Source organism: Nesoenas mayeri, assembly GCF_963082525.1.
Source record: "Nesoenas mayeri genome assembly, chromosome: 4".
In the NCBI taxonomy this organism is placed as follows: domain Eukaryota; kingdom Metazoa; phylum Chordata; class Aves; order Columbiformes; family Columbidae; genus Nesoenas; species Nesoenas mayeri.
The window spans coordinates 16,237,248-16,254,511 of NC_137540.1; the positions used below are offsets into that span (position 1 = coordinate 16,237,248).

Sequence of the window (17,264 nt, forward strand, 5' to 3'; positions counted from 1 at the left end):
GCAAAACTCTGGAAATAATTATTTCTGAGAAAAATTGTGTTTATCTTTCGCAGCAATTGTATTGAATGTGTGAACTTGTACAGTTTCTGTTGTGGGGTCCAGTTACAATGGAGGAGTACTGAGAGGAGATGCCTAGTACAGATGTTTCAAGAACCAACTTATAAATTTCTAAGAGCGTGTAAGCTGAGGATTTTCAAGGACTTGTCACTTTGGTGCATCTTCCTGAGAACAGCAAAAAGCACTCTTGAGGCCTCCATCTGCCAAAGTCGCTCTTCCAAGATGTGGAGGTGGTAAAATTTCTGAGTTGAATATTGTAATATTTTTGGCATAGATAAAATAATGTGTTTTCTTTGACTGCTGCCTTATAAATGACTGAACTGCTTTCTATTTGGAACTTCCTCAATATTCAAATTAAAGTGGGTAACACAAGGGAAAAGTTGCCCTGGGCCAGCTGCAATTGAAGGAGCAAGCACCAGCATGTAAGGTCTTATGTGAAGATTCAACTGGAAAGATGTAGTCTTAACTATTGATAGCGAAAGTAGCTCCACCTAGAATAGTTACAAAAGTACAGATATGCACTCTTTTCCTAAGTGACTACATAATTATAACATTGTTTTTCCCACCTTCTCCTTTCCGAGTTGGTGCTATTGTTATCTGCTGTGTAGCTGCTATGATGACTCAAACGACAGAATTATGCTGGAGATTACATATATATGGAACACTGAGGCCCAAGAATGTAAATTATTCTGGGCAAACAACTGGGGCGAGGGGCAGCCAAAGGCGGGTATTTATTCTGCCGAGCACTACATGTACCATATTATAAGAATAAAAGTTGTACGTTTTAAATACTGCTTTCAAGCTGAACCTCAAAACAAGCTATGCTTTAGTTCAAGGCTTGAACTTGCTGTTGAAAAGAAAATCAACAGAGCAATTTTCTTTGTCATGAGTAACTATATCTACCTATGACTTTGAGTGTATAATAAGAAACTTAACAGAATTAACTGGAGTTTTCCACTGCAGTTTTGTCCTTATTTGCTCTAGTAATCATTCAAGCTTAGCAGTATTTGTTAAATTCAGATACAGGTCAACTGTATTTTGATTAAGTTCAAAGAAATAGGTGTAGCTGTTATATCATATCATTATAAAAAAAGAAAATACAGAAAAATAATGGCTTGATGATGCTTGTCATGAGAAATGTAATAATATTTTGCTTCTCAGCTGATGCAATACTATGTTTTTCTCTCTGAAGTAAACTATCTTTCTGAAAATTCTAGTTAAACAACAAGTAATTTGCGTTATTTAGAAGTATTTTATAAAGGTATACCTTCAGCAAGGTAAGCTAGGTACAGACGTCATCTCTCTTCTGCAAGTAAATAAATGAATCAAAAGGAACACATATTTTTGACTAATTACCTTATGTAAAGTCATTTCTATTGGTTTACACTGTATCTGCAGTGCTGCAATAAATTTAACTTCAGGATTGTCAGATCTGCCACAGATTAACAGGTTATAAATAATGGGACATGAGGCAAGGAATTGGGCCCAATGTATGTTGGTTAGTGTAAGCCTCATCTACAGAAGTGAGACTGTTTTGAAGTGACTAGGACTTTGGTTGCTCTGACCTGGACACTGTAAAGAGGTCTGGTTGCTAGAAAATATTGATAGCTTAACTATCGGAAAAAAAGAGTTTTCTTATAGTTACCTCAATGCTGACCTGAATCAGCTAAAACCACAAGTCATTAAAACAGGCTGGGATGTTTGTTCATTTTGGCAATAAACACTATGGTGGTCTCAGTCTGAAGGCTGAAGAAGGTGGGATAATAGCAATAGATTACACTAATCTACTAAAGCAGCCCTTTGCTGCTTGAGTGGTCCCTCTAAAATCTGTGTGAATGTTCAGGGATAAAGAAAAGGAGGCAGAAGGTGGCCTTAAGAAACCCCTATAGGATATGCATCCACTATCATTCTGTTGCAGACTGTGGTACATCCACTGCAATACTTATTCAGAAAGACTCCTGGCACCTTCTGGAGACGCTCCATCATATCTGATCACTAATGCAGTACAGAGCTTGTAATGAAGTAATACTTTATCTTCATTCATTAAACCAGCTGTCTAAGGTCATAAACACAATGAATTGTTTTTATCACCAGTAGTCCTCCCGTAAGCATGAGGATGATGATTAACATTGTATCTCCAGTTCTGCTTACATTTGCAACCTCACAACAGATGCTTGGCTCCAGGGTTGTTTAAAAGCCATCAGAAAATGTCTTGCTCACTAGTGACCTCTGCAAGAACTTTGGTGGCTGCTACATCGATCTGACCCAAGGAGTGCTCCTCAGGCAAACATGAAGGCAGACTTTTTTTTTTATTGATTAGTCAAATGGTCTAGCCTTCCTGTTTTGTCTTCTCATTGGCAATTAAGGAAAAAATCCATTGAGGGAGTGGTGGCAGTGAACCTTTCCCTCTGACACAAATAACCTTAATCAGGCCTCTTAGTTAATTTCTGAAATTGTTCTGTATCGACCTCTGTTTGAAGCAGGATTTTCATTCTACAGCCCTATCAGTAAAACACACACATCTTCCTGTTAGCAAAGAAGGCTTTTTCTAATGATGACATCTTTTACTTCCTATTTACAATCCTAATCACATTGTTGATTCCAGTAATCTTTCCTGCACTAAGAGCTCTTGTTAATTTTCTTGAAGGAGAACCTGGGCGGGTTTTGTTGGGTTTTTTTGTTGTTGTTGTTTTTTTGTTTGGGTTTTTGTGTTTGTTTGTGGTTTGTGTTGTGGAGTGGTTTTTTTGTTTGGTTTTGTTTGTTTGTTTGTTTGTTTGTTTAACCCAGATAATGAAAATTAAACCAAGTAATGACAATTTAGGAGATGAGGGAAGGGAATGTAGAGAGAAAAGGAGCAGAGGGGAATGTGCTATTCTCAATGTGATCTAACATTCAGATAGTAAGGAGGCCATTATGTTTCCCAGCCTAAAACTAAGACTGATACCTAAAATAGAACCAGAAAATAATTTCTAGTGACCCAGCTAAGCAATGTAGATTAGCTTTCTACACCCAAAACTATGATTGTCTACATTATGAAAGTGATTGCTCAGTCCAAAACACAGCATTTTGGCATTTTCTTACTTGTGTGATTCCTTTTGTGCCAGAACAATGGAAATATGTCACTTGTGTAATGAGAAATTAAGCATTTCCTCAGCTCCTCCCCAGTAACCATTGATTTAAGGCATCCCCAAATGAATGCATTAATGCTCTACCTCCATCTTCCCCAGCTCTGTTCTACAGTTTCATGAAAGGGCAGGTCTTGCTTGTCCTTCTTAATGTCGAGTGATGTTTTAGTCTGGGAACCATCGAAAAAATACGGAATATTCATAGATCATGTCACTATGACTCCATTGCTACTCTGTGATGATGGGCAAAGGAACTTGGTCGTGTGAGGGGAAGCCTTGGCCTTGGGGCACTAATGCATGCTGAATCTGGGGCTAAGCATCCCCCCGTCTGAGAGCTCTTCTTCCCTTTTTGTACACACACTCAGTTTTTTGGTGTTAATTTATTCTCCCAGCATGTGTCAGTTAAATGCAAAATTCTTAATCTTTAAGAAAATCTGTGAGGTTAGTTAGATGGAGATGCTAGGGTGGTTCTGGTTGAGCAGGAGTACTATTTATCATATGTTCTCCTTGCTAGAAAATGCCTCTCTGTACTTGGGGTGCCAAAGAGACACGTGAGGATTTTGGCAAGGAGGAAAGGTTTGACTTACCTATGTGCTATCTCCGTCAGTATGGTGGGTTTACAAACCTGATGTCATCTATTTACATTTCTAAATCACAGCATGAAGTGAAACGCAGCAATATGAAAGATTAGTCTTCATTTGGCGAAGTAACTGCCAAATTAAATGATGACAGATGGAAAAACTAAAAGCCATGGTGTCAGGAGTCCAGTGATAGCCCTCTGCTTTAGCAAGAGGTAAGTACATAAACCTCAGCTGGTGCCCGCAGAACATATGCATCTAGTTTGAAGACAGCCCTCGGACTTTTTATTTAATCAATACCCCCTATCGAAGAGAGCAGCAGCATACGGCATTAGAACTAAACCGGTGTTATTAGAAAATGATATACTGCACATTAGGATGTATAATTCATGTCACCTTCATTTGCTTAGACCGTCGTGAAAATCCATAAATCATTTTCTCGTTCATGTATTGCCTAAGTGCAATTTGTCATTTTGCATTAGAGGGCTGCCTCAGACCATCGGCGCTTTTAATTCACTGCTCGGGGTTTAACACAACGCCGGCACGGCGGGTGTCGGCGGAGCCTGCGGAGGAACCAAGCGCTGCTTGTGGCCGCTTTACACAAAATGGACACCCGGGTGCGCTGTGAAACGCGTCGAGGGGGGGCGAGAGAGGATCGGGCCACCCCGGGGCTGCACCCGCGGCCAGCGCCCGGCCCGCCGGAAGGAGGGCGAGAGGCAGCTCTCCCCGCGCTTATACGTGTATATGAATATACACATATATTCCTGCATGGTTACTGCCCCGTATTACAAAAGCGTCGCGTGGGTATCGCGCCTCGAGCGCGCGTGGGGAGCGCCCCGACGTCGCCTTCGCGGTGAGGCGGAGATGTGCCGCGCCGGCAGCCCGGACCCCCGCCTCCCCCCTTACCTCCGGCCGCCAGGGGCGGTTTCGATCATGGCCCCGGACAGACGCCCCTCCGCTTCCGAGGTCCCACGGGTTTCGCGTGTCGCGCCCTGGCTGCCCATGTTCCTCGAAGGCAAGAGAAACAGCCATTCTCGGGGGTCCTGCGGTGGGGAGGGTTTAGACGGACCGCCTAGGGTCACGTTAAATCACGGGAACGGGACGTTTTTCTAAAGGCAGGTTAAGACCCCGGCCCCTTGCACCGGAGCGCAAGAAAGACCCGAACTCTGATATCTGTGTTTTAAGTTGGTGGCAGCGCACGGAAAGATGAACGAACGATTGCGCTTCTGCATGCAAAGGTAACACAGCGAGCTCCCATCCGCATCCAACAGAAAGCAGCAGCAAGGGTTTTTCTGACGAAATCCATTTTATTGGAAAACACCCACTGAAATCGACCGGCCGACTCTACTTAGCTCTGCTATAAGCGCTGAGGGGTGGGCGGGAGGGCTGAGGAGGAAAAGATGCTATTTAGGGTGGCATTTCCCTGCCTTCCGCGCCGGCGGGCAACATCGGTGGCTTCCCCCGCACAATCGCACGGATGCTGCTTTTCTGCCTCTACCCCTCCCGCGGAGAGGCAGCACCATGTGCCGCTAGATCGGACTTTAAAGCCGCCGTCGCCTCAGCCGCACAGTCACTTGCGGACGTGAGCGTGGTAAAGGGAGAGCTGCGATCGGCGCAGGCCCCCGCGCCCGCGGGAAGCGCGCATGGGCGCGTACTCGGCTCGCGGGGGCGGAGGGGCGTGTGCGGGTGAATGGAGGCAGAATTAGGGAGCTCAGGGCCGGAAGACGGGAGCGCAAGGGCTGCGATAGCGGGTACGAAAGCCTCGGGTTCGCCGGGGAGCAGAGGCGGTGCCGCCGCCCGAGCGCAGTGTGCCGTCGCCGCCGCTAGGAGGCGCTCGCCGCCCGCGATTGCGGCCGGGCAGCCGCTGACGGAGGGGGCGAGCGAGGGCCGCCGGTGGCCGCGGCGTCCTGGGCGCGCCGCCGCCTGCGCGGGGGTTGGCGGCACCAGGCGCGGAAAGGCCACCGCCGCCACGCTGGACGCCGCGTCCGACGCCCTAAGGCGTCGCCGCCGGCGACCCGAAGCGCAGCACGGGGCACGACGGCTGTGCCCCGCGAGAGATCGGGAGGGGTGGACGTGGGGTCGTGCCACTCATCGATCTCGCAGCCTTGGCCGCAACCGGGTGCGCCGTAACCCGCTTCTCACGGGTCCCCCGTGAGACCCAATTTCACCAATTGCCGTCCCGGCACCGGCCCCCGGCGTGGCACCAAGATCGGTTTGGTCATGGCGACGTGAGCTTGGCTGTGCCCCCATTTCAGGTCACCGCGGCCGCAGTCCCGGGATCCGCTCCCCCGGGAGGGCGAGGGCAGGCGGCGGTGAGCAGCGACACTGCCAGGCGTGTACGAGCGCACACGAAGGCGAAGATGGTTTTGGTACATGCACAAGTTCGAAAATGTGAAGTCCTGTGTTTCCTCAACGGGAAATGCATCTGAGCATGTAGTTTGTTGAAATGTATGAAAGGAGCCACCACTTACCAACTGATTAAAGATGGGGTCACGAGTCGCTGGTCTTCAAAGCAGAAGCTGCTCCCGCCTACCTGCTTTGTGATGTTCTCTAGAAACAATAAAATGACGTTTTGGGGAGGGGAAAAAAAATAAAAAGCAAGCAAGAGTATTTTTTTTTTTTTTGCTCTTACTTTCTTCATTTTGTAAAGTTACGGACATGAATCTCCAGCCCATGGCATGGGACGCTAACATCACTATGGGTGCCGTCACTGCGAACACCCGTTTCGAAATTTACCGCTCGTTTCACATAAATGCATTCATCAAAAACATGTTAGTGGAGCACTTGACGTGCTATAGACACTATTTGTAGAATCGAGTTTATTTAGCACAGGGCTGTCTTCTCGCTGAGAGAAAAGCGAAAGGAAAATGTCCTACTGCTGTGTGAGACATACGGATACCCAGTTTCGCTTACTAAAGTGCGCGAGCTTGGAAGTTGCGGACCCGAGCTTCGGTGGCGGTTGTGGATGCCGACTCTCAGCCCTCGGAGCAGCCAAGCAGTCGCGGAGCGTTCAGCACCGTTACCGGCAGCGTGGGAAGCACCGATACAGCGAGCATCGACACTCGGTATTGGAGCATTTCACTTGAAAATAAACAAATCAGTGGCTGTGAGCCTCTGCCGACTCTTCCTGCCTAATGGTCCCCCTCCCTCCCCCTACCCCTCAGTGATGCGCTTCCCTGCCCCCTTCCGCCACCCGAAGTAGCCAGTGACGGAATATTTAACTCTTTTCCCGAAGTAGCCAGTGACGGAATATTTAACTCTTTTCCCTTGTACCCTAAGTCTCCTGTTACATTAGTGGAAATTCAAAAGTGTAAATTGGGAAAAAATGGTGCAGGCTTATGATACTTTAAATTGGCTGAAGCTGGAAACACTATACAGATGTATGGTGGAAAGTTGCACTTTCTCCACTGTCAAACAAACTAATTAGCTAAGGTAGCCCATGGGGGAGGGAAGGGGAAATAATCTCAAGTTTCCCCTGTTTATACTTTTTCTAAAAATGCAACTGCGCCCGATCTAGGGTAGGAAAGTTAGTAGCTGGTGGAAACTCCCTCTCCAAGGAGACGCTTATGATTACCCCTGTGTGCAGGCTGGTAAGAGGTTATTTCCCTACCCAGCAACTGCAGCGGGGGAATAACCACTCTCGGAGGCTGGCTGGCAGGGAGGGAGGGAGGGAGTCAAGCAGGGAGGGAGTCAAGCAGGGCATCAAGCAAGCAGGGAGTTAGGCAGAGAAGCAGGCAGGCATTCCCCAGCAGCGCCTCGGGAGCTGCCTGGCTTTGCCTGCGCTGTGCGACTCAAGCTCCCTCTGCCTGCCTGCGCGCTCTCCCATCTATGATGCAGCCTAGTTGACGTACGCCACGGCCAATAGAGTGACGCCCCCGGGGGTGTTGCTGCCAGCTGATTGGTTGGCAGGAGCTGAGCGCTGCGCAAAAACAGAAAAGCCGAGCGCTGCCGGCTCAGAAACTGCCGGCAGAGATCAGAGGAGCCGGAGCCAGGACCGGAGCTGGGACGGGAGGCGAGCGGCAGCAGCAGCAGCAGCAAGCAGAGACAGACACAGACACAGAGAGAGAAAAAGAGGGGCTAGATGCAAAACCAGCAAGAAAGGAAAAAAACTGATCAGCACATCCATAAAAAGCAATGATGATGAACATAATCATAGCAATAACAGAAGAAAATGAAAGACTATCACTAGAAGAGAGAAAAATCTAAACCTTTAAATAAAAAAGAGGAAATCCCAGAAAAATCGAGGAATGAAAGTTTTGGGTAGCAAAGCTGTTCGCTGCCTTTTTTGATATGAAATCTTTCTGCAGGTTATAATTTTTTTTATTATTATTTATTTTCGCGGTTTTCTGCCTTTTTCTTGCATCTAAAGAGGGCATGTCCACCGGCTCCTCCAGCGGCATCTACCCCTCCAGCTCCCACCAGGAAGACAAACCGAGGACAATCTTGAAATATAAAAATTTCCTCCCTGGGATTTGCTGCTGTTACTGCCTCCGCCGCCACTGCTGCTGCCGCGGTGCAGTGCCAAGACTCTCGGAATAAATAAAAGCGGGCTACTGTGTATCTCTAGATCCATCCAGCTAATAGCTATTATTAGTTGGCCATTTATTTCGAAGATCACAGATGAAGTGGGGACGCCTGTCTTCTTCATTTGGTCAGCGTGTGAAACAATAATACTCGTAAAAAAAAAAAAAAAAAAAAAAAAAAGGAAGGAGATGGGAGAGAAAAAAATCCTACCATGAATCAGAAGAAATAATATCTAGCACCCCCGTAAATCAACCTCCCTCCCTTTCCTTCCCCCTCCCCCGATCCCTCTCTCTCCACACGCTCGCAGGCGCGGACACACACGCGCGCACACACAGAGACATACACACACACACAGACACTCAGAGGCACACACACTGTACTGTGTATTTTCGGAGGAGGTGGTAGTGGTAGAGGCTTTTGGAAGAGGAGGAAGAGGTGGTGGTGGGAGGGGGGGAATCTACTTCCCCATTTGGAGATGATTGTGCTATTCCTCTTTGCCTTGCTCTGGATGGTGGAGGGGGCCCTTTGCCAGCTCCATTACACGGTGCAGGAAGAGCAAGAGCATGGCACGTTCGTGGGGAATATCGCCGAGGACCTGGGCTTGGACATTACAAAACTTTCGGCTCGCCGCTTCCAGACGGCGCCCAACTCCCGCAGCCCTTACCTGGAACTCAACCTGGAGACCGGGGTGCTCTACGTGAATGAGAAGATCGACCGGGAGCAGATCTGCAAGCAGAGCCCCTCCTGCCTGCTGCACCTGGAGGTCTTCCTGGAGAACCCCCTGGAGCTGTTCCGGGTGGAGATCGAGGTGCTGGACATCAACGACAACCCGCCCTCCTTTCCGGAGCCCGACCTCACTGTGGAGATCTCGGAGAGCGCCACGCCGGGCACCCGCTTCCCCCTGGAGAGCGCGTTCGACCCCGACGTGGGCACCAACTCGCTGCGCACCTACGAGATCACCCCCAATAGCTACTTCTCTCTCGACGTGCAGACGCAGGGGGACGGCAACCGCTTCGCCGAGCTGGTGTTGGACAAGCCCCTAGACCGGGAGCAGCAAGCGGTGCACCGCTACGTGCTGACCGCAGTGGACGGCGGGCAGCCCCAGCAGCGCACCGGTACCGCCCTGCTCACCATCAGGGTGCTGGACTCCAATGACAACGTCCCCGCCTTCGAACAGCCCGTCTACACTGTGTCCCTGCCGGAGAACTCGCCGCCGGGAACCCTGGTGCTGCAGCTCAACGCCACCGACCCCGATGAGGGCCAAAACGGCGAGGTGATCTATTCCTTCAGCAGCCACATCTCGGCCCGCGCCCGGGAGCTTTTCGGCATCGCGCCGCGCACCGGGAGGCTGGAGGTGAGCGGCGAGCTGGACTACGAGGAAAGTAGCGTGTACCAAGTGTACGTGCAAGCCAAGGACCTGGGACCCAACGCCGTGCCAGCGCACTGCAAGGTGCTGGTGCGGGTACTGGACGCCAATGACAATGCGCCCGAGATCAGCTTCTCCACCGTGAAGGAGGCGGTGAGCGAGGCGGCGGCGCCGGGTACCGTGGTCGCCCTCTTCAGCGTCTCGGACCGCGACTCGGAGGAGAACGGGCAGGTGCAGTGCGAGCTGCTGCAGGGCGACGTGCCTTTCCGCCTCAAGAGCTCCTTCAAGAACTACTACACCATCGTCACCGAGGGGCCGCTGGACCGCGAGCAGGCGGGCGGCGATGCCTACACCCTCACCGTCGTGGCCCGGGACCGCGGCGAGCCGCCGCTGAGCACCAGCAAGTCCATCCAGGTGCGGGTGAGCGACGTGAACGACAACGCGCCGCGCTTCAGCCAGCCCGTCTACCAGGTCTACGTGAGCGAGAACAACGTGCCCGGAGCCTACATCTACGCCGTCAGCGCCACCGACCGGGACCAGGGCGCCAACGCCCAGCTCGCCTACTCCATCCTGGAGAGCCAGATCCAGGGCATGTCCGTCTTTACCTACGTCTCCATCAACTCCGAGAATGGCTTCCTCTACGCCCTCCGCTCCTTCGACTACGAGCAGCTCAAGGAGTTCAGCTTCCAGGTGGAGGCCCGCGACGCCGGCGAGGATCCACAGCCGCTGGCCGGCAACGCCACCGTCAACATCATCGTGGTGGACCAGAACGACAACGCCCCCGCCATCGTCAGCCCCCTGCCCGGCCGCAATGGCACCCCGGCGCGGGAAGTGCTGCCCCGCGGCGCCGAGCCGGGCTACCTGGTGAGCCGGGTGGCGGCGGTGGACGCCGACGACGGGGAGAACGCCCGCCTCACCTACAGCATCGTGCGGGGCAATGAGGCCAGCCTCTTCCGCATGGACTGGCGTACAGGGGAGCTGCGGACGGCGCGCAGGGTGCCGGCCAAGCGCGACCCCCAGCGCCCCTACGAGCTGGTCATCGAGGTGCGGGACCACGGGCAACCGCCGCTCTCCTCCACCGCCGCCATCCAGGTGGTGCTGGTGGACGGCGCGGCCGAGCGGCCCGGCGGCGGTGGTGGCCTGGGCGTGGGGGCGGGCGCGGGGGGCGGCGGTGGCAGCGGCTCCGGTGAGCATCGCCCCAGCCGCTCCGGGGGGGACACCTCCCTCGACCTCACCCTCATCCTCATCATCGCCCTGGGCTCCGTCTCCTTCATCTTCCTGCTGGCCATGATCGTGCTGGCCGTGCGCTGCCAGAAGGAGAAGAAGCTCAACATTTACACCTGCCTGGCCAGCGACTGCTGCCTGGGCTGCTGCTGCTGCTGCCCCTGCTGCAGCCGCCAGGCGCGGGCCCGCAAGAAGAAGCTCAGCAAGTCGGACATCATGCTGGTGCAGAGCTCCAACGTGCCCAGCAACCCGGCCCAGGTGCCGGTGGAGGAGTCGGGCAGCTTCGGCTCCCACCACCACAACCAGAACTACTGCTACCAGGTCTGCCTCACCCCCGAGTCCGCCAAGACCGACCTGATGTTCCTCAAGCCCTGCAGCCCTTCCCGCAGCACCGACGCCGAGCACAACCCCTGCGGGGCCATCGTGACCGGCTACGCCGACCAGCAGCCCGACATCATCTCTAACGGCAGCATTTTGTCCAGCGAGGTAAGGCCCGCGCGCCTGGCACCCCTGCCTCACCCCGCCCCGCGCGCCGTGCCGTTAGGGGCCGTTAGGGACCGCTGGGCGGCCGTTGCGGGCCGGCCGTGCCCTGCCGCTGCACTGCGGGCTCTCCCTAAACCCCGCTTCACTTTCCCGTAGTCTGCCGAAGCTCCCTTCTCTCTTCTCCCGGAGGGGAAGGCACTTCGCCGCCTTCCTCCTTCTTTCCCCGTTCATTCATTTGTCCGCCGCCTCAGTCCTCTTTGGCCTCTAATATCTGGAACGCTTCAGCGGCAGGCGAGGAAGAGGTGAGTGTAGGCAGCCAGGCCCCCGTCTCGCCGAGCCGCTGGCCCCCTTTCACCCGGGCGGCCGCTCAGGAGCGGCTCAGAAACTGTTGCAGCCAAGGGCTTTCCCCACCCCCCCTCCCCCGTCCCCCAGCTCCACCCCCCCGCCATGGCTCTGAACGAAACTGGGCCCGGCCAGGAGCATCGGGGAGCAGGGAGACTCCCGAGTCTTCTGCTGCAGGCGGATCGCCTGGGGTTTGCGGGAAAGCGAGTGTGAGTGTGTGTGTGTGTGTGTGTGTTACTGCTTTTCGCAGAGTCGCTACAGCCAACAGTAATGAAATTATGTCAGGCGGGTCACAGGGTTTTCTGAAGCAACATTTTAAAACTATATTTTTTTCCTCCTGAATTTTTTTCATGTGCAAGTAAGGCTTTGGGTGAACCCCCCTCTGGGACTGCGTAAATCTCTGCAGCTAGCAGGAACTTTAATTAATTCATGAATTAGGGTTTATCAATTGACTTTTCTTTATCTGAACAGCTCTTTGTAAGCCAAAGCTAAGTACACAAAGCAAAGTATAGGGAGTTTCCATGAAATTATATGCAGAGACTTAAAATCCTTACCTGTTAAATATGATGCCTATATTGTCTTATCTCGTGTGTAGAGAATTTCTATCAAAGCATATACCATGTCATAGTGCTCCCCTGTTAGTAATTTTCTGCTGGGTTAGCTCATACATGCACTCTGTACCTCTCTGCTTGTGCACTAACAAAAACAAAGTGTTCATTCCCTCTTGGCATGAATACTAAAACCTGAATGCTGTCCAGTCTGGCTGAAGTGGTTTGAATGATATTTCCTAAAGCATTAAGTTTTGCATTAAGACATCTAATATTGGCTTATAAGGTTGAACTTCCCTCAAAATGTCTATAAAACTCTGCCTTCTGTTGCCTTTTGTAAGGACTCAAAAGTATCTCAATGTATTTTCTTCCTTAGGGTGCAATAACTGTACTGTCTGCTCTTATTTTTATACACTGAAATCAATATCAGGCTGAAAATTAGATTACAATAAGTTTTTCCTCAGACTAAGTAGTGCACAATTCTAGAAATAGTTCTGTTGATTTTTGTGGGAGTCCTTGTGATGCTTGACAGCATGCACTGTGAGAAAATGTGTCAGAATCTCATCCCAAAGAACTTGGGAAAAAAATCCCTCATGCCTTCCCATATGTGCAAATAAAAGCTGTTTTTTTTTTCCCCTTAGATCCTAGAAACAGACTGTGTAGGCCTACTTGCAGCTAAGCATTAACAGTTACAGTGAATACGGTGAGCTGCTTGTGTCTAATTTCTCATCGAGATTTAAAATCTTTCCAATATCTTCTCTTTCCTAGACAAAACATCAGCGTGCTGAACTCAGTTACCTAGTTGACAGACCCCGACGGGTAAACAGGTACAAGTTAGCCTTTATTTCATAATGCATGCTTTAGCAAATCTGAATGGGATGCCAAAATGTGTTTAATGTAAATGTAAAATAGTAGTAAAGCAATGGGAAATTGAATGTGTATAGATACACTAAATAAAACACTCTTGACTGAATGAGTTTGAATTATGCTTTTTTTCTGAATGGGTTTCAAAACCAACCAAGAAGAGAACAAAATCTTGCATTAGTCTAAAACATGCTTTAAATACTTATGAATGCCACTGTAGGGTCTTCCAGACAGCATTGGTTTCTCTGAGTTAAAATTTAACTATCCATCTTAAGTAAATACTACCAAATAATTTGCACCAATTACATGACAAACAGTCGAAGTGACAGTGCCCACTGCCCATTTCAGGCTAGACTGCCAGTGTCTTAAAATGCCAGTTCTGTTCATGGTGGACAGAGCACCTCTGCAGAAGCAGTGCAGCAGGCAGGAGTGGGTGAATGCAGCACCGTATTTGGCCATGTGATGGCAGAAGAATGTTTTATGAGTTCCTTTTTCTTGTTTATTCTAATGTAAAGATGTTTCTGTGTCTAGTTCTGCATTCCAGGAAGCAGACATAGTAAGCTCTAAGGACAGTGGTCATGGAGACAGTGAGCAAGGAGACAGTGATCATGATGCCACTAATCGAGGTCAATCCTCTGGTAAGTCTGATAAGAGAATGGAAGTAGTAGATCTTTAAGCAGGGAGACTAGGAAGAACAGTTGCTTGCAGGAATATAATACAAGAGAGACATAAATCATGTGAGCATATTGTATGGGAGGCTGGGTTTATGTCAGTTTGCAATTACAGTAACCTGGGCAAGGAGACAATTTTGAACCATTTTCATTCATGGAGCAGAATTTATTTTATTCTTTTGAGCTGGGGTGGGGTTTGGTGTGTTAGCCTGCATGATTTGCTGTAGAAGAACTTCCTGCACATTAAAACAAAGTTATTGGTACGTTTTATAGTGCATTTTTTTCAACGGCAGATTTGCAGAATTTCAAAGCATTAGGCATTTTTGTTTAGTAGGCACTTCAGCTGACATGGCAGTGTGAAGTGCAGGGGGAGTTCCCAAGGGAAAGAATGAACCCAGTGGTTGAATGACAGCCAGACTCTGAGGATTTTCACTGGTGATCAGTGGAGACACATTGGGTGCTCTGAATGTGTAATACCTTAGCGTTTTTTGAGAGCGGTTTTTGAATTCAAATTAAGCGACCATGATACTGTAAGTGAGCTCCATGTTAATAAGGCTAAAGTATTCTAAAGTACATTTATTTCAGTGCTGACAAAGGAAATACATGTTTTAAAAGACTATGGTTTGAATCACCTCGAAAATATATACATTTCAGTGTTATTCCCATGCATAGAGTTTGCTGGTTTTGCTCTCACACTGTCAGGTTTTTTTTCTGAAAGAGATGGACATTTGGTTAGAGTCTATGCATTATAATTAATTCTCACCATTGTGTTGCATTTTAGCCACAAATGCTTGTGCTTTATTCCCTACCACAGTCTCCAAATGTCTGGTATGTCTTGATTCAAACAGTGATTTCTTTCCCCTTGTTTCCTCTGTGCCCCATCATGTATAAGGATTTGCTACAAGTGTATCATACAAAATACTGCCGGGGTCCCCTCCAGTCATCTATTTTTTTGCCCTGACCCCCCCTCTTAAAAGATAGCAGAGCAAGGGACTCAGTACTGTCATGGCAGTGCTGCCTCACCCACGTGCTCTGTTAAGGTCCTCTTTTTCTTGCCATTATAGTCACTGTCCCCTTAACGATGGGAAAGCCAGGCATCAGGGGAAGAGGAGGCTGCTACAGGGCCCCTTTATATTGCTGCAAGTCATTAATATGCAGACCTAATGAGACTTGAGAAGAGCCAAGAGTCTCCGGAGTTCCCTGCTTCTTGCAGGGCTTCATGCTAAGTGAACACAGTGTCTATTTTGTGTCTGGGAACCTGACAACAAACCAGGTCTTGCCAGAAGTTTGCATCTGAACACAGAGCCTCTTTCATTTTTGGCCTATATATGGCGTATGATTTATTGTTGTTTTAAAAAGCCATGTATTTTGCCTCCCCCACCCTCTCTTTCACACTGTTTCTGGTGCAGTGATCAGTGCTACTGAGTTATAAAAATCTCCCTCTCCTCCTGCCCTCCTTGCATTCCGTTTTTTTTCTTTTACGCATTTTACTGCAGCAGTCATCTCAATGAACATTTCAATCAGCTTAGTTCCTCAACATAATGAACCATAATAACCAAACAGGAGAGAAAAGAATAAACATCTGCAGAAGGGGCTGGGTTTGACTGATGGTGGGAATATAATCATATAGTTGCACATCAACTGAAAGCTATTTTCTTTTAGATGCATTCAGTGCTGTTATTGTTGTGCCTCTGCTCTTTATTCTTTCTCTGCACTTTAAAAGTAGTCTATTTCAGATATGAACACTGGATCTACCATCAAACTTCTTAGCTGGCTAAATTTTGCATTTTCATCATCTCCATTTTATGAAACTAGGGGAAAAATCTATTCTATACTTTCAAAATGATTTCAAAAATTTATGAACCTGACGTGATTTATGAACTTCTGTGTTTTCAATGGTGATTACATATGAAAAAATGAAAGCTGACAGGTTTGGTCCACTCAGAATTGACTGTTAGAAGTGAAACCTAAAATACACAGAACTTCCAATTTAATATAATGGTGCCATGATTTGAGAATAGTTTTCATGCACAATTTTAAAAATGCTAGTTCCAAATAGATATTGAAATATCTGTTTATAAATAGCTAATTCTAAATCTCTGTATAAACTGCTTTATTTTCCTACAAACACATGATAATAGTTTTTCTGTAAGTTTTGGGCTGAATCCTGCTGTCATGACGCAAAGAAGATACCCTTTGACCTCAGCAATGACAAGATATATTGATAAAAAAACTTCACTCTTGCCAATAGCTTTTGGTGATGAATTTAATGAAAAAAAAAAAGAGCCTAAATTCTGTTTGATCTTGAATGGCTGGAGGAAATATCTGGAGGTATGCCTTCTGTGTTTTCTAGTCATTCTGGTGCTCTATAATCAACTCTTTCTAAATTGTTGAAGAAAAACACACTGGTTTATAACACAGCAGAAGTCTGGACTATTTTTTTCAAGATGTTACCTGATAATATGCAGCATCATATTTGTTTTCAAAAGCATTGTATTTGCATCCAAAAATATTTACTAGATAATTCACATTGAAAAGTAAAACTCACTCCCTACCAGTTGTAATCAGCAGTATGTTATGCTCGTGAAACATCTTTTTACTGTTCTGTACAAGACTTCTGTTACTGTCACTACTGAACAGTCATGTGGCACACTAGTAGCTATTCTATAGTAATCCACTGCTAGTCAGACTGACTGTCAAAAGTCATGGTTAATTATTAGTTGGGAAGGAAAACTTGCAGGATGAAAACCTATCACTGTGTCATAGATTTATCCTGCACAATTATTTACTGAAAATGTTAAACTTAGCTATTCTGTGTATCATACAATGATAGAATAGTTTGGGTTAGAAGTGACCTTTAAAGGTCATCTAGTCCAGCTCCCCTGCAATGATCAGAGACATCTTCAACCAGATCAGGTTGCTCAGAACCCCGTCCAACCTGACCTTGAATGTTTCCAGGGATGGGGCATCTACCACCTCTCTGGGCAACTTGTTCCAGTGTCTCACCACTCTCACAATAAAAAATTTCTTCCTTATCCTTCCTAGTCTAAATGCCTCTTCTTTTAGTTTAAAACCATTACCCCTTGTCATATCACTACAAGCCCCACTATAAAGTTTGTCCTCATCTTTCTTACAAGCTCCTTTTAAGTACTGAAAGAGACTTTCAGCAATAAGTTCTTCCCAGAGCCTTCTCTTCTCTAGGCTGAACAACCCCAAAATGTTTTTCTTATCTTTTGAAATAAGATTCTAGTTCACCTTTTTACAAAATACTTTTTCCTAACAGTGATACAATCCTGGTTTCAAATGTGCTGGTATGTAAGGAATTCGTATCGTTCTCATTAATGTACCACCTGAACACCTTGTAATTATCTACATTCTTATCTACCTTAATATCCATGAACTACCAAAGTACTGTCACCTACATTTATCAGGGAATGGCAAGTAGTGGGATACTCAAGTGTTCAAGAGCCTAATTCTTGTGC

General features: G+C 48.1%; 1 protein-coding gene across 2 annotated transcripts in view; it reads left to right on the forward strand.

Annotated features, from left to right (window-relative positions):
• Window positions 1–8,759: 8,759 nt before the first annotated feature.
• The window catches only part of PCDH10 (protocadherin 10), a gene marked incomplete at both ends in the record, with an annotated part of 29,040 nt that continues 20,535 nt past the window's right edge, over window positions 8,760–17,264 (forward strand). For both annotated transcript variants that reach the window (XM_080343354.1, XM_080343355.1), the window contains 3 exons: window positions 8,760–11,360; window positions 13,016–13,074; window positions 13,643–13,749. In XM_080343354.1, coding sequence (XP_080199480.1) covers window positions 8,760–11,360; window positions 13,016–13,074; window positions 13,643–13,749 — 2,767 coding nt within the window. The remainder of the gene's footprint in view (window positions 11,361–13,015; window positions 13,075–13,642; window positions 13,750–17,264) is intronic.